The following is an 18,025-nucleotide window of genomic DNA, read 5'->3' on the forward strand; positions in this document are numbered from 1 at the left end:
TACGAAGACGCTAAATCGGTTGCATTACAAAATTAACCTTTGACTGGACTGGAGTTAAATTAAATTTTGTAATAAAACATATTTATGACATCAAACAGGCTGTTCAAAAAATAAGTTTTGAAAGCTCTTGACAAGAAATTTTCTGCCAATTTCTAAATCCGTTCTCACCTCCATGCAAATGTAGAGTTCATCTATAGTGCTTAGTATTTTGAATGCACAATCAAATTAAATACTTACGCTCTTACAAATAAACTTAGTATAAAGTTATATCCGAGAACCAACCAAAAATATGCAAAATGTTTAAAATAGATACTTTGCTTATGATTGGTTTATTCGGTCGTATAACGTCTCCCGCGTTTATTTGCAAGGCTGCCTGATATTCGGAAAAATTCAGGATTATCCTTAGATCATTTACATTTTACATATACAGACTGGGAATGAAGCGAAAATCCTCAGGTTCTTAAATTATAAATGTTTACTGGGCGATATTACATTGTAATCCATATTTTTATAAAAAAAAGCCCGCTGAGTTTCTTGCGCTCATTCTTCTTAGGCAGTCTATTTTGAATGATTTGTAATTGTTGACGTTAAATTTTAAAAACAATTTGGAATCATATTTTGAATAAAAATATTTAAATATGAATTAATGCGTAATAAAGCCATGGTATACTTTATATTTTTATTAAAAAAAGCGCATAAAAGAATGCTGGGATAGTTTCTTCCACTCTAAATGAAGTGTCAAAATAAATCTATTTGTTAAAAAAATAAAAGTATTACCTCAGAACTTGATTGGTGCAGACAATCACAGGTCTCTGGGAGTTTTCCAGGTTATCCTTGAGCTGTAGCACGACGTGTACCCACAGGAACTGACCACATCGTCGCTGGAGTCTTAGCAAGGCTATGCAGGATCGCTCTTGCTCCGATTGGGTTACTGGGGAGTATAATTGATTACTTATATACCTGTTATCAAAGTTAGTATTCCAAATTAGGTATTGTATCTGTGTTTCTATCGAAGCAGAAAATAGAAATTTCAAGAAACAAATACAGTATTACCAGTGGAAGACTCGTTTGCACAGGATGCTGGATAGATTGTGGGTACCACAACGGCGGTTATTTCTGCCGTGAAGCAGTAATGTCTAACATTAATGTGTTTCGGTCTAAAGAGCGCCGTAGCTATTGAAATTACTGGGCAAATGAGACTTAACATCTTACGTCTCAAGGTGAAGAGCGTAATTATAGTGCCATGCCGCTCAGAATTGTTGGGTTTTTCAAGAATCCTGAGCGGCAATGCATTGTAATGGGCAGGGCGTATCAATTACCATTAGCTGAACGTCCTGCTCGTCTCGTCCCTTATTTTCATAAAAAAAGTATAACGGTCCAAATATCTGCTTTTTTCACAAATTTTATCTGAACTTTGGCCGTTCATAATGTACTCATAAATTGTAAAATTAAAGAAAATATTGCGGTAGAAACCTCGCGCATGTAATGGAGATTCTAAATAATAAACATTTAATTCACAAATTTGTAAGGATTACTCAAAAACACGTAATTCATGGAAGTTTTTTTTTTTTTTTTTTATGGAATAGGAGGTTAAACGAGCGTACGGGTCACCTGGTGTTAAGTGATCACCGCCGCCCACACTCTCCTGCAACACCAGAGGAATCACAAGAGCGTTGCCGGCCTTTAAGGAAGGTGTACGCGCTTTTCTTGAAGGTACCCATGTCGTATCGTCCCGGAAACACCGCACAAGAAAGCTCATTCCACAGCTTCGTAGTACGAGATTCGAAGATGCAACAAACTGCCAATTCAAAAATTTTTTCCTATTATCAAGCTGTCAGGGGGTCTAAATATATATTCTTTATCTATGGTTACGTCATTACATTCATAAATAACGTCAACTGCGCTATAGGGACGAGAACAGTCATTTCAATGTTCACTATTCATTCTTTAAATTGAGTGTGAATTGTTCATGAGTGATGTATATTTCAAACCATTGTTAATAAACAGATTATAGGGCTAAACCTTAATGCATACATCCTAAAATGGAAAGTGCTAACGTTGATTATTAGTACGTTTGAAGTACAATTTTGAGCTCATTGCAACTTGTACTTTACGTAAACAAAATAAAGTTGAAAATCGATTATACCACACATTGTTAGTAGGACAATATTATTACGCGCTTGTCAGTTTTGTTCCTTATAAGTACTTCAATTCAGGTGTCCGTCTCGTCATAAAATATATTTGTAGATCTCTTGAGATAAGCTTCTCTTGTTTGCTATGAGTTTTGTTAGTTGTATTCAGACAGCGACAACAATATACTTACAGTATACAAACATGTGGTGCAGTAAGATAGACAACAAGGTAAGCGAAACTATTCTTGCTGTAACCGATTTTGATTCAAAAGTCGTAAACAGTCAGCCACACTTGGCATTAGCTCCGTAGTATTTTTAATACTTAAATTGACGTACAATTAACAACTATAATACTATATAAAGTTGTCTGAGAGTGAGTAACGTATTGCGAGTGTCATGCACACTAAAGTAATAAACCTGGCCTGTTTTCATGCGTTGCTTAACAGTAAGAGGCTTGGCCTAAATATGATTACAAATAGTTTGTAATTAATCCCATTAGTGAGGGTTATCACTTAAAAAAAATAGTTAAAAAAAACTAAAAAGCACGCTTTGGTTGAAAAAATAATGATTTAAAATGAATACCAATTCCTTACCTCCTCCAATACCAATGCCTTATTGACTATAGATGATAAATATACATAAATTAACAAAAAACTTATTTTGCAAAAAAAAAATATCAAATGTATTAATCCTTGTCATTAATCCTCGGTAAATCTACGAAGTTTGAACGAAATCTGACCGTTTAAAGTGGGTCAAAATCGCGCCCAAATGAGGAAGTTACAAACAAAAATACATACAAGCTAACATAAAGCGTGTAAAAAAATTATCTCCCTTCATATGGGGTCGCTCGCCATCAGAGTTACGTGAGGTCCAGACAGAGTGTCATTGATTTATTCAAATAGATATAAAAATTTATGTATTTTTGTCTAATGAAACACATCCCGCTTACACACAACAGCTGATTCTAAGTAAAAGACCGCAAAAACTATTTAAAGAAGTGGCTCTAATATTGCACAACTGCAACACCAATCCCTACTAATATTATAAATGTAAGTTTGTTTGTTACGCCTTCACGCCTAAACCACTGAATCGATTTTGATAAAAGTTAGTACACAGATAGACTAGAGCTTGAAAAAGGACATAGGCTACCTTTTATTGCAAGAATAAATAAATGGAGGGGTTGAAATAGAAGATGGCAGTCTGTATGGAAATTCGTGATTATCGAAGATAAAACCATGAAACTTTGTATTTAGGCACTTGATAGGAAATAATTTATAAACATTTGTTCGAGGATTCTTAAAACTTTGACCTGAATGGGGATGAAATAGGAGATTAAAGTTCACAGGGAAATACTATTAAAGAGATTGTATCATAGAAGAGCGCTGCCAGCAGCGGAAAGAGAAGTTTGTATGTGTATTATTTGAAAAGTATCCCAAAAAATAAAAAAATGCCCAAAGTAACTATTCATCGCGGAAGAAGTCGCGGGTTAAAGCTAGTAGGTTCATAAAATTACAAGCGGTTGCATTGAATTCAAGTGTCAATGCAGATACCGATAATGAATTCCCGTACCATTGATTAGTATTAAAATATGAAAATTGAATTACATGTTAGCAAAATAAATCAGTTAACAAGCATAAAATGGAATGAATTATTGATTTAAATCCGGCCTTTTAAGGGCAATATTGATAGAGTTATATATTTTCATTAAAGTTTACTTTTAATTATCCCTAATATGGAGTTGGTTTGATATAACACATGCCAAAGAAGGATGATAGGTGATCTAAAGGGTTTAATTGAGTCAAGTGAGCCTTATTACATCGTACTTAGGGCCATAAACTTGCATAATAATACAAATTATTTAAGTTTTCTTTAGTGTTAATTCCGCCAATATTTGTCACGAGACTGAGTCTCGTGCCAGATTTTGGCGAGACAACACGTCCTGAGGATGCCTCGTGTAGAGGCGAAACACGTGTCGAATTGTTTTAAAGACAAATATTGGCGGAATTAACACTAAAGAAAACTTAAATAATTTGTATAGTTATGGATTTCCGCAAAGTAACGCCTTATTCAATAAATTTTCTTGCATAATAATATTACACACTAGTGCATAATAGAATTATTATCCCTACAAAGTTAAGTTACTACCTAACTGCAAATTATATGAGAGTAAATAGACATTATTCAATTTAATCGGATAATACAGTTTTTTTGGAACAACAAAGAGGTTTTATGCCGCTTAAAATCCATTTACATTTTATAAAATAGATAATAATTAAAGTATCCCGAATTAAGACGAATAAACACTTATTATTATTTCACAATAATTAGTCTGTATCAATCATCTGTTTAAGTCAATTTAGAGCGTGCAAAAAAAACTTGCGCGCCATTTCCCATAATTTTCATATTTTGTTTGTATCGTAATTGTTGCTGTGTGGCGGTGTTTTTTTCTAGCAAGTGAGTCGAAAAGAGCATATGAAACTCTTGAGCATCTTACTCACTACCTACTACTCATTCCACCTTCGCACGACACACCACAAGTTAGGATATCATCCCGACCATCTGGTTTTTTTTTTTTTAATGATAATAAGGGACGAGACGAGCAGGACGTTCAGCTGATGGTAATTGATACGCCTGCCCATTACAATGCAGTGCTGCTCAGGATTGTTGAAAAACTCAAAAATTCTGAGCGGCACCACAATTGCGCTCGTCACCTTGAGACTAAGATGTTAAGTCTCATTTGCCCAGTAATTTCACTAGCTACGGCACCCTTCAGACCGAAACACAGTAATGCTTACACATTACTGCTTCACGGCAGAATAGGCGCCGTTGTGGTACCCATAATCTAGCCGGCATCCGGTGCAAAGGAGCCTAACACTGGTAAAATGTGTGGCGTGATGTGTGGCGGTCCTCCACAGTGCGGTTTTCAAGGAGCTTTCTTCCACGTTCTACTAAGCTGTGGAATGAGCTTCCTTGTGCGGTGTTTCCGGGACGATACGACATGGGTACCTTCAAAAAAAAGCGCGTACACCTTCCTTAAAAGCCGGCAACGCTCTTGTGATTCCTATGGTGATGCAAGAGAATGTGGACGGCGGTTATCACTTAACACCAGATGACCCGTACGCTCGTTTGTCCTCCTATTCCATAAAAAAAATCTTACTCACTAGACACTCGGCTGATTACTCCCTCGCCGACGTCTCGGGCTGCAACCTACAGCCTCATGTATAGTGAGCAACTTAGCTGAATTGTATCATAATATACTATGACGTATATATTTAAAAGAAAATACATATTCATAGAGTGTGATTAAACAGGGTATAAAATAAGTTAATACAACCTAAAAATGAGACCACGATTCTGAATATGTGGTTAAATATTGAATTACTAAGTTGTATTAGCCCGGGATAGATCAAGATGGAAGTCCTTAGAGGACACCTATGTCGAAAGACAACATTAAAAATATTAAAAGGCATTTTTTTTCTTAAAATTCCTTTCGAATTGTTTTCGATGTCATTTCTAATATACTAAACAAAGTTAAGTTAAGGTTATTAGAAAAATAATTAATGTAAGAATAACTTACACTAATATCTTGATTTATTTTATTTAAATCAACTATTTAAATAAATCTACTATCCAGTCACATAAAATGCTAACAAGCTACTAAAAATAACACAAATTTACCTGTAAAGTGTAACTATAGCAAAATAACATTGAGTAAATAAGAAGAAACATTGAATGAAACATAAATAATAATAAATTAACGCACGTTCTAATTGAATTATGCAAATTTGAATATTCAAGGAATTAGTAAAATAATCTACTTACAAGTATTGCAATGTAGTGTACTTGTGTGCCGTTGTACGCTGTTTAAAATGTCGCTTTAGTCGGGTGCTATAAATATTCTGGTCAAAGGTCAGAACGGTCCTAATTGCAGTTTGTCTTAACTAAGCTGTATTAGGGGTGACACTAATTTAACTACAATTTTTTATGAAAAAACGGGACGAGACGAGCAGGACGTTTAGCTGATGGTAATTGATACACTCTGCCCATTACAATGCAGTGCCGCTCAGGATTCTTTAAAAGCCCAAAAATTCTGTGCGGCTTTACAATTGCGCTTGTCACCTTGACACATAAGATGTTAAGTCTCATTTGCCGAGTAATTTCACTTGCTACAGCGCCCTTCTGATCGAAACACAGTAATGTTTACACATTACTGCTTCACGGCAAAAATAGGCGCCGTTGTGGTTCCCATAATCTAGCCGGCATCCTGTGCATAGGAGCCTCCCATGGTAAAAAATAATAAAAGGCATGATGGTATATTTTGGATTCCTTATCTATAATCTGTATCTTTTTCAGAAAACAAAAACCGGACAAGTGCGGGTTGGTCTCTTCCACCGTGGGTTCCGTACATATTGATAGGTACCCAGGATGCCTAACACCTATTTCTTATACATAAGCTACAATACGACACAATAATATAATACCTACGCTAGAAAAACTGCAGGGCTGTACCCTGTTTATTAATATATTAATTGAGTTTCATTAATTACTGACTGACCTCTAAATAATTTCATATTATTCTTAATGAAAAGTTTAATTTAAGTGTCCACTTCACTAGCAGAGTGACACAAGCTGTTAAAGAAGAAAGATTTTAAGCTGCTAAAAATAATGTTTGAGATATAAATACATCCTATTATTTTTACAACAACATTTTATAGAAGTAAATATTTTAAGAGCCGAAGACAGTAAACTTTACATAAAGAAATGGATTCCTTAATTTTCTTTTTGTTTTTGCAAAGCGCATAAATGAAAAATATGGAGGTGTATGATTTGTTTCGCAATGTAACCTTAATAACAATTATGAGCACATAAAATATGCTTTAAGGTTCCCAATTAAGAATGTTAATAGTTAGTATATAATATTATTGATATTAAACATTTTCTATGCAACCCTTGGACCTAAGAGTAAGAGATTCATTTTACAAAAGAGTAAAGTAATTTTGCTTTGTGAAAATTTCAATGTAACATTTTGAGGGTCGATTTATATCTTTAAATATAGTTATTTTGCAAATAAAACCGCTTATAATAATGTAACAGCTACCACAATAGCTGACGCTGTTCGTTTGCTAGTCTTCTGGCAAACCAGAAATAAAATCCAAATTTACCCTAAGTTAGGTAAAGATGAGTTGCCATCAAAAGCTAAAACCCCACTGAGAGTGTTACATAAAAAATCTAACGGTTACGCAACTGTCACACGTGTTGCAAGCGTTCCAAATTCAACCTGTGTACCTGTCAATTAAGAAGTCACGCCTTGCGAAATTTATAGCGGTAAAATTCAAAATTCGAACGCTAAAAGAATAGAGTTGAAAGTTGTTTGTCGATGGTCTAGGGATGTGCAGGTTTTAATCGGTCACGTAGAGGAAGGCAAAGCGTTCACACACGAATGTCACGCGCGCTAAACCGTCAAATGCACTTTCTCTCGTACGTGCGGGGTTGAAAGATGAATTTGATCGCTTGACATAGATTGTTTACCAATGTTTTGTTTGATTTATTATTGTAATAATGTTAGCTAATTTCCTTAATACACGTTAAGCCATATATATGGATTAAAGGTTTTATAATCCCTACGTCTTATATATAAAATTCTCGTGTCCCGGTGTTTGTTACCAAACTCCTCCAAATCGGCTAAACCAATTTATTTGAAAAATTTGTGTCTATATCGGGTAGATCGATATCAAAATCGGCCAACATCTATTTTTTATACACCTAAATGATAAGGGTCACCCATCCCTATATTTTTTTTTTGACAATTTTTTTTATTATGATTCAGCATTAAAAAATACATACAACTTCAAATTTTCACCCGTCTGCTATCAACACCTATAAAGTATAGCGATATTAATATTATTCTATTCCATCCACAGATTCGCAATAGGGTTGCAAGATGGCAATCGAATAGTTACTTTAATTATATTTTTTTTCTCAATTTAAATTAACCTTCAACCAGCGATATATATATTTTTTTTATAAAATATGACAAAACAACATTTGCCGGATCAGCTAGTAATTTAGTACAGCTTATGATGATGAAATTTAGTACAGCCATAGACTAGAGCTTGGGAAAGGACATAGGCTACATTTTATCCCGGACAAAGTCACGTTTCCCGCTGGATTTGTGAGAAACTGAAATTCACGTCGATTAGCTTTAACTATACAAATAGTAGGTTTAGTTTGCCATAGCTATCTTACTCGAAATAAGATTCATATAATATGTCGGAATATATGAATCTTATTTCGAGTAAGATAGCCGAGTATTTTCGAGTATATGTCGGAAGCGGGAGCGAAAACGGGAACCGGAACTGTAATAGGACATGAGATAATCTTCAATTCTAAACTAGTTATTTAAACCCTTTATCTACGCGGATGGAGTCGCGGGCATCAGTTACATCATAAAAATATATAAGCAATTTTTATACTCACTTAGTCTATGCTTTGTCTGGGCTTCCTTGCAGCACTCAGGATGGAGAAGATGGTACCAGCTCACTCCATGAAGCGAACTCCTGTCCCAGCCTAGATGCCACTCACTACTGGAGAAACAAATATTCACTTAAATATTGTGGGTATTTCAAAAGGCTTTTAATTTATATCTAAGTATTAACGTATGGTTATTTAACATACAATGAACTATTAATAGTCAGTACTTTATTTTTTGATTTCACATTCAAATATGAACTCAAAATCACACATGCAAATATGAAGCGAACCAACAAAATTTTATATCAATTAATTATTTTAATAAAAGTAATACAGATTAGCATATTAATTAAAACAAACATAAAAAAGAGGGATCTTGAAAAGAAAACACTTATCACAAAATATAAAAAGTTTGTAACCATTTATCAGTGAGAGGCTCCTTTGTACATGATGCTAAAGAAAAAACTTCAAAACTTTTCAAAAATCGTGTAACGGGCCGCAAGAGTTGGGGAACCTCTTTAATACGTCTTACCTAGACTTAAATATTTTCTAACTTATAAAATAAAGATAAATTAATGCTAAATGTTAAGTAAACAAACCAAAATTATTAAAAAACACTCAGAATCAGACTCACACCACACCAAAATAAACGCACAGAAGTAAACATAATATTATTGCTACAATTTTTTTCTGCCTCTCTTTGCTGTATTTGTTTTATCTCAAGTAGTTCATATATGAATGTAAGATTTTTTTTTATTCGTTTGCCTATACAACATAAAATAACTGTTGGTCATTGTTTTATACTATATTACCTTGCTAAAAAGTGATGTAATGTGCTGTAGATTTTATGCAAAAATTTTCACTACTAATATTGTAAATGTGAATGTAAGTTTGTTTGTTACGCTTTTACGACGGAGCTACTGACCGGATTTTGATGAAATTTGGTACAGCGATAGACTACAAAATACATAGGCTACATTTTATCCCTGACAAAACAATGGCTCCCGAGGGATTTGTGAAAAACTGAAATTCGCGTCGATGAGCTATAACTATACCAATAGTAGGTTTAGTTTGCCATAGCAATCGTCCTCGTAATAAGATTCATATAAAATGTTGGGAACAGGAGCGAAAACGGGAAATGGAACTGGAATAGGACGTGACATAATCTTCAATTCCAAACTTGCTAATTATTTGTAAAACCTATTTTATTTATCTACGCCAAATGCCCGCTGCCCGCGCATCAGCCAGTAAATAAATAAAGAACGGCCAACCAAAGACTGATAATAATTTAGCAAATTAAAATCAATACATCATTCTCTTTTGTAATTTGCAACAAGATTATGTATTAAGAAAACCGTATCCATTTAAACTTAATTAAATAAAGTTCATTAAAAAAATCCCACAAAATATAATAATGAATTTTTGCAACACGCCATCTTTAATTGCAATTAAAATATCTTCTTGATTAATGATAAAGTGACTGAGAATCATAGATACTTTGTAAAAGAATTCATTGATTATAGAATATGTGTTTCAACAGTCGGAACTTCTATAAAATAGCTGACAAGGCCTTAGTGATTGATCGATAGCTTGACCCAAAACGAATATTTGTTTTGCCGTATCAAGTACACTTTAATTACATTTATCTTTGACTCTACATTTAAGACGATTGGTTTGGGCTTTATTATTAATGAATACTTCGGACAGAATTATGTTTCGTTGGCTACTAATAAGGAGCTTAGTCTGAGTGATGCTTTAATCTTTTTCGATTAGTGTTTACAAGCTGTATTATTAATAGACGCGAAGTAAAGTTATTCCTAAATTAATATTTTTTAGCCCTAATAAAGTTATAACTGATAATAAACCAAGAATATGTAATATTTTGTGGCCTACTTGATATAAAAATCGTTACTATCGTTGACTTTTCTGTCCCAATAAACTTATCGACGGTAACTCACCTTATTCGTACACGGAGTCTGTCGATTGGAAGACGTATAGCTTACCAGCGATAGAAGTTTGTATGGAAATTGCAATTTTACGGATCCCAATATAATGCGATAAGACTGACCTATCGGGTATATTGGGACAGATTCAGATTATTGACAGCTAATTACTGACAATAGGAGGTAGTAATTTATCTCTATATAGCCATATATCGCGGACAACACTGTCAATACAATGATAATTCTGAAGGTCCCAAATGTTTAACAGCCTTGCAAATAAACGCGGGAACCTTTATACGTCCGAATAAACCAATCATAAGCAAAATGTCTATTTGTTCATTGCATGTCTTAGTTTAGTCTCACGTATAACTTTATACCAAGTTTAACTTGCTATAAAGTTATAACTGAGACTAAACAAAGAATATGTAAAATTTTGACTATATCTAATCTAAATCTAATCTTGTGGGTGATGCAGCTACTGTACTCAATAACTTTTGTATTAATTTACATTTACTTTTTTTACTTACTCGTGTAAGGCATTGACTATTTGACGTTTGAGTATGTTTGTTGCATCATTTTTTTACATTTTACATATTATATTGTAATTATGTGTAAATCGATGGAAATGTAAGTCTTGATATAAAAGAGTGGCAATGAGTTTCTTGCTACTTCTTCTCATTAGCTCAACCTATTACGAAGTAGCGGTAGATTCAATAAGAAAAATATTTTTTTGGCATTCATAAGTGTCATTTCCGTGACCTATATGAATAAAGTGATTTTGATTTGATTTAATTTGATCAAATATCTCTAGATCTGCCATAACCTTAATCAGACAAGGTCCCTCACGCTATTTTGCCCGCATCTCCAAATACATCGAGACATATTTTTTGCAATAAGTCTTATCATAGTATCTGTTATTTAGCTTTTTCTATGCATAATTATGACACAACTCATACAATATGTCAATCTATTTTGACAATTTAGTTAATGTTTTTTTCAATCCCTTTGGGTAATTTTTTTAGCGATAAATCACTTAATATGACTTTTAAAAAAACTACCCCCAGGCTATTAAATAATAAGTTTAATTGTACAATATTACTTATAAACAAATTTTTTGATGAAAAAATAAGCCCGCTGAGTTTGTTGCGCGCATTCTTCTCAAGTCTGAGGCATTCTTTTTGGAAGGTGTGGTAGTTTTTGACTTTCAATAAGTGATGTCACATCCTATTTTGAATAAAAATATTTGAATATTAGCCGGGATAGTTAATAAAAATTAATAATCTAGTCTAGTATGGCCAAACAACGTCCCACACGCAATTTTGCTCGTATCTCAAAATACATTGAGACATATTTTTTGCAATAAGTCTTATCATATCTGTTATAAGCATCACTAATGTTTGCAATAATTGACATTGTCAGTATTATTCCACGATATTTGTTTTATAATTGGCTCTTGTATAAAGACAAATAGATTCAACAAAATGTCGCATCCATGACCCCGATGTTTCGACGCTAACATAAGATTTATGTAAATATAGGATTCAACAATACATAAATGCAGATGCTCCTAGCGAACTCAGCTCTTCCATTACGTCATATGTAAGTATAAAGTTATTTAAAAATAATTTTAGACATTTTGGAACAGTCCAGTGGTTAGTGACCCAGCCTACTGAGCTAGAAGGTCCCGGGTTCGAATCCCGGTCGGTGAAATCATTAATGTGATGAATATTAATGTTAGTTTCCGAGTCATGTATATTTATAAGAATTTATGTATGCTTAAGTAAGTATATTGTATTAAATATATCGTTGTCTTGTAACCCATAGTACAGGCTATGCCCAGTTTGAGGCAAGATAATTTGTGTAAGAGTGTGTCAGTACCGACTCCAAAAATGACAATAATCGTAACTAGAATTAGATCGTATTGTTTTGGAATAGTGTTTTTGAAGTCGGTTGTTTTTTTATATTTTATGATTTTTAGTGAATTTTATGTACACTACCTAACAATTGACTAAATATGTGTAGATATACAAAATCTTTCAATGCAGCAGTGAACGTAAGCGCTTTGCAATTTGATTACAGACAGAAATTCTGCCACAGATCACACCCTTACTGTAAGTAGTTAAGGAGCTTTGGTCATCATATTGAATTTTTATTATATTATTACTTGACCATAACTATGTTATGGTAGATGGCTCAAATATCCGGATAGCATAAAAAAGATTCGGTCGGGTATCGTTAATTTGCTCCTAAGAATTGAAGAGTTCAGTTACTTTGTCATGGATTCCGTAATCAGAACCTAACCAAACTCTCACCAAACTATATCAGAAAGTATATCCTTTCCAATAAAAAAAATCATCGAACTCGGTTGGCGCGATATTGAGTTATTCGTAAATTTATTATTCACTTTGCTATACGTATATATAGCAAATTTAAGAATTTTATGATTTTCTCATGGATGTTATGCCTACTACTCGGTTGGGTCGAGTTAGTAAGTCTTTTGTTGGGCGATGTATATGCTTCTACAATATGATCCCAGAAAATGTACAAAACAAATGTGTTACGAAATTTAAGAGAATTGTTAAAAAACGTTTGTGTGGGAAAGGTTATTATAGCATAAACGATTTTCTAAATGACACCACGGACTGGGAATAAAGCGAACACCCTCAGGCTCTTTAATTATAAATGTTTATTGTACGACATTACATTGTAATCCATATTTTATATTAAAAAAAAGCCTGTATTAACTTTTCAGAGAACAAAGACTGTCCAGGCAGCTAGCATTCGATAAAACATAATTTCATAAATTAAATTTATATACAAAATTTATCAACGATACGTCACTCGAATGGTTGACTCAGTGGACGAGCACTCGCACGGAAAGCAAAAGGTCGCGGGTTCGAGTCCCGCTTCGTTGATAAATTTTGAATAAAAATTTAACTTGTATATAATTAATCCCAGAAGTGAGAGAACATAATTTTTCACTATAATTGAACTAAGTACTTTCGAATATCACTTGTAATATTTAATCAAGCATACCAGCAAATTTAAATTATATATGTTAGAACGAACATTAAACCAATATTATTTCTGTAAACATTTATACAAAATAGATTTGCATTTATTTCAATAATATGTAAGATTAAACAAGTTTGCAGATACCACAGTGTGTACATAGCTTATACTCAGACACTTGAAAAGCTTGTAAATCTGTCATTGTATGCAAAATCTGTTCGGCTCTGAGCAGGTGACGAGTGCGTCTTTCAAAGTAAACAGACAACCTGTTCAGAAGGCCTCATCGCGTATAAGTACGTAGGTTATTGATGAATATCTTACATTCAATCAATGTACAATGGATGAAGCTTGGAATTTATTTGTGAATTTATGAAGTGGATGGAAGGGAATTCAAAGTTTAACACTGCTATTGTTGCTTTCGTAAAACATTGCTTTGCTCGGATTTTTAAGGGGGTACAAAACTTGAACAAAAAAAAAAAACAAATATGACATGTGGATTCGAAACGGGATCTTCTGCTTTCCGGATCAAAGTCCCCTTTGAGCTATTATATATTTGTATATAGTGGCGAAATTCACCTTTGTATTCTAATGTTAATGTAGCAGTGTCTCATTAAAACACGGATTAAACTATTTTTTTTTAAATTGAAACCTAGCTCGATCAACTTCTCGCCCCCGAAACCATTTTGTATATTAAATTTAATTAAAATCGTTGCAGCCGTTTCTGAGATTCAGATTATATATACAAGAATTGCTGAATTAAAGATATAAGATAAGCGGTTATATGACGTATATATCTTTTGAAAAAATAACTTAAGCACTAAGCATTTTAGCGCAGTTATATGGTGATTTTTGTGTTTTTTTTTTTCAATTAATGCCTTTAATGCGTTCGTATCTAGAAAATTCTAACACAATGTTGTAAATTATATTCCAAAATAATTATCCAGTATGAAGCTAGCTCGATATGAGATATTAAAATAGAGTCACATTCATAAATTTTTAAGAATGATAAAAATACTGTAGGTCATGTTATTATCTAGTTTTGAAACATTTATTTCATTTTATATGCTAGAACTTAATTCTTGATTTGAAGTCTTAAATAGTTTTATCTACACCCATGCTTTAAATCCTCTATTAAAGATTCTAAAGCAGTTAGCTTATTGCCAACATTAAAACGAGTGTTTTAATGTCTTAATAAACATTACATCATCCAAACGAGTGTTGTAATGAAATTCAGTACAATAGTATATCATCCATTTTCATTACAACACTCGTTTGGATGATATTATGGTAACTATTAGTAAGCTAACTGTTTCAGAATCTTTTATAAAGGTTTCATATTATAGGTGTAGATGTCTTGTATGCAACTGTTGATAATTAGTTACTATTGTCACCCACATTCGTGTTTTAATACCCCTTATTACATAGATAACTATAAAAAATTTAGTTCAATTTCCTATACAGTTCTCTTAAGCAACAATATTTAATAAAACACGCCACAAAATACTCGTTGTAAGAAACATATAATTATCTTTATTATGGTTTAGTCAGCCACGACATTCAATGTGACAGAGCAACTGAAGCACGAATGCCCGTGTGTCACTACGTCACTATTTACATCGCATATCTGAAGTTATAGATCATACAGCTAAAAAGAGATGTTGTGTTGTCGCTACCAGTATTCAAATAACCCGTATTACCATATTCGTAAAGGTTTTCTTTGACGTTTAACTGTACAGTCAACATAAAAGACCTGTGTATATAATTAGCATATAATTGAAAGTTTAATCCTTTCTCTACACTTCTCGAGAAGTTGACCAGAGTTGAGGAAATTAAAATAGTGTAATAGGTTCTTCCGTCAAACTTGGGTGACTTCCTAAAGTTAAAGTTTCTCGAATAGTGTAGAGGCCGGGTAAGATATAGATAACATTTAAAAAAAATCGTTTGTTGAAAAGACCACCAAAATTGCCAACACAAAGTTTACTTACTTGAAACAAATACTAAAACGTAATCCGATATCGTTAAAATTTAAATAAAGAATAGGTACCAGATTGAATTGATTACAAATTTATTCGAATTAATAATTAGATTAGATCTTTTATATTATACTTACCAATAGATATGAATTGAGTGTCTATTATAAAAAACAAACAAAATAATGAAAAAATAATAAACCAACATTCTGTTCAGCATAACAATTATTGCGATACAGATAGATTTAAGTTGAGTTTTTGAGTTGAGTTGACTTTTTGATGTCATTTCCAATATACTAGATACTACTACCGCTTCGAAAACAAATGGCGCTCTGAGAGATAAGAAGCGGCGCAAGAAACTCTCCCCGCATTCTTTTTTTGCGCTCTTTTTAAAATTAATATACAATATTGTACTTTCACTGCTATTACAGCTTCCAGGCTATCCAATCACTTAGAAATTGAGCAGTGGAGTAATAGGATTTACGACAGAGCCATTTTTTTTATAAAACATTTAAATTTATTTTTAGATAATGCCTGAACAGTGGCTGGGACTTTATTATAAAAGTGTATAGGTGTCAATCAGTCATCAAATCAAGAATCATTAATGATTGTGCCACTGCATAGGAGGATAGATTTTTAGAATTTCTGCATTACATACCTACTAAGAATAATTATTATTATTATTATAGAAATCATGTCTGCATTGATCGCGAACACTTGATATTTGCTCCTGTTCAAGCCTTCGCATGAATATAAAGTGACTTGTATACAGATGTCAACGTCATCGCTCATACATCTGTCATTCTTGACAGACACAACTGTATAAGTTTATGTAAAAATATATGGATGACTGAATACTGAATACTGGTTAATTCAAAAATTCCTTTTTTACTGTTGAAAAATAATATTATATGGTCGTTTTAAGTTATTGGAGTAAAGTTAGCTGGAAAGTTTGAAAACCGTACCACCTTATGGAGGAAAAGGACAAACAAGCGTGGGGGACACCTGATGGTATGATATCATCACACTTGCAACAGTAAATCAAAATCAAATCAAATCAAAATCATTTTGTTCATGTAGGTCAATGAAATAACACTTATTATTGTCAAAAGTTTTCTTTTGATTTTAAATTTACCACCACTTTAATGAGAAGAAGTGGCAAGAAACTCATTGCCGCTCTTTCAAATCGACATTTAGAGCTTCATCGTTTTACAAATCATTTCAATTACAATATACATAAAGTAATGCAACAAAAATATTCAAACGTTAAATACTAACCCCCTTATTCATAATAGTCTCCTAACTTAAAGCATTGCTAATTCTCATTCTGCCTTCTTTTATTGAAATAAGTCAGAATGAGAAAAAACACTCCTTAGCGGCTGTTTAAAGTTAGCGGACCATTATGAATAAGGGGGTAAATCTTACACGGCTAAGTAAAAAAAGTAAATGTAAAATTATTAATAAAAACACAAGAGTAATTAAAAAGAATGGTATAATGAGAGCACTTTATAAGCGATTATAAATTATGAAGAAGCGATTATAAAGCTCTACAGACGTACAAGTATACAAACTACCACGGTTGTTGTGATGGATTTCTCAAGTTTTGTACTACGGACGCCAGACACACAAACACGTATTAACACACGTACAACGTTTAGGCCCATCACTCTTATTCTTAGTCTTAATTACTAGAGAACAAACACTTGGCTGTTATGAACTATGACGTCATAGTTGTCATAAATAAACCAGCATATGAGATTAGAATGGAAATTTAGCTTGTAATACTGTTTAGATAATGAAAGGGAAATTTTGTAGGCTTACAATCATTTAGTATCCAAAAAAACCGACCTGGTAATTGGAAACACCGCTATAGATAGTGTATTCCATAACGCACTAACTTTGCTGTTGAGAATGATACTTTAAATAAGAAAAACATCTATTTGTAATTTATTACTTTTTTTATTGCCGCGTAAAGCTTTATGTAAGGCATTTGATGTAATGGTTGTTAATCAGATGACAAAGCGTTTAAGTTTTTGTTTCATTCACGACCTCCGTCTTTTATTTATCTTTATTACAATATCATGGTTGTCTTTTCATCTGAGATTATGAATTAAATTTTTATTACAACTGACAGCAATCACGCAACAAGGTCGATATTTGAACAAAAGACACGTATCTATCATCTAACATTACGTGTGTGTGTATGCATAAAGTATAAATAATATCAAATATTACCAATACAATTCATCATTATAGTAACCTTGTTTTTTTTGTATAAATAAAAAAAATCGACACTAAGACTATACTATAAAAAGACACACGCGTTGAAGTCTTTTGTAAAGTGAAATCATCGTGAAATGAACATTTAATTTTTATTCTTCATGTCCATAGTGTGCACGGTGGTGATCACATTGGTAACGCCATGCATGATGCTGGAAACAGTAGCTCGATGTGACATTATATAGTGAGCTCGTTACTTACTTAGTGTCAATGTGTA

General features: G+C 32.9%; 1 protein-coding gene across 4 annotated transcripts in view; it reads right to left on the reverse strand.

Annotated features, from left to right (window-relative positions):
* Positions 1-18,025, reverse strand: part of LOC126975782 (PAS domain-containing protein cky-1-like) — a 192,988-nt gene that overhangs the window by 26,389 nt on the left and 148,574 nt on the right. For all 4 annotated transcript variants that reach the window (XM_050823833.1, XM_050823825.1, XM_050823837.1 and 1 more), the window contains 2 exons: positions 8,610-8,716; positions 778-931 (listed from right to left, as the gene is read on the reverse strand). In XM_050823833.1, coding sequence (XP_050679790.1) covers positions 778-931; positions 8,610-8,716 — 261 coding nt within the window. The remainder of the gene's footprint in view (positions 1-777; positions 932-8,609; positions 8,717-18,025) is intronic.

The sequence above is a fragment of the Leptidea sinapis genome, chromosome 2 (genome assembly GCF_905404315.1).
Source record: "Leptidea sinapis chromosome 2, ilLepSina1.1, whole genome shotgun sequence".
NCBI classification, from domain to species: Eukaryota; Metazoa; Arthropoda; class Insecta; order Lepidoptera; family Pieridae; genus Leptidea; species Leptidea sinapis.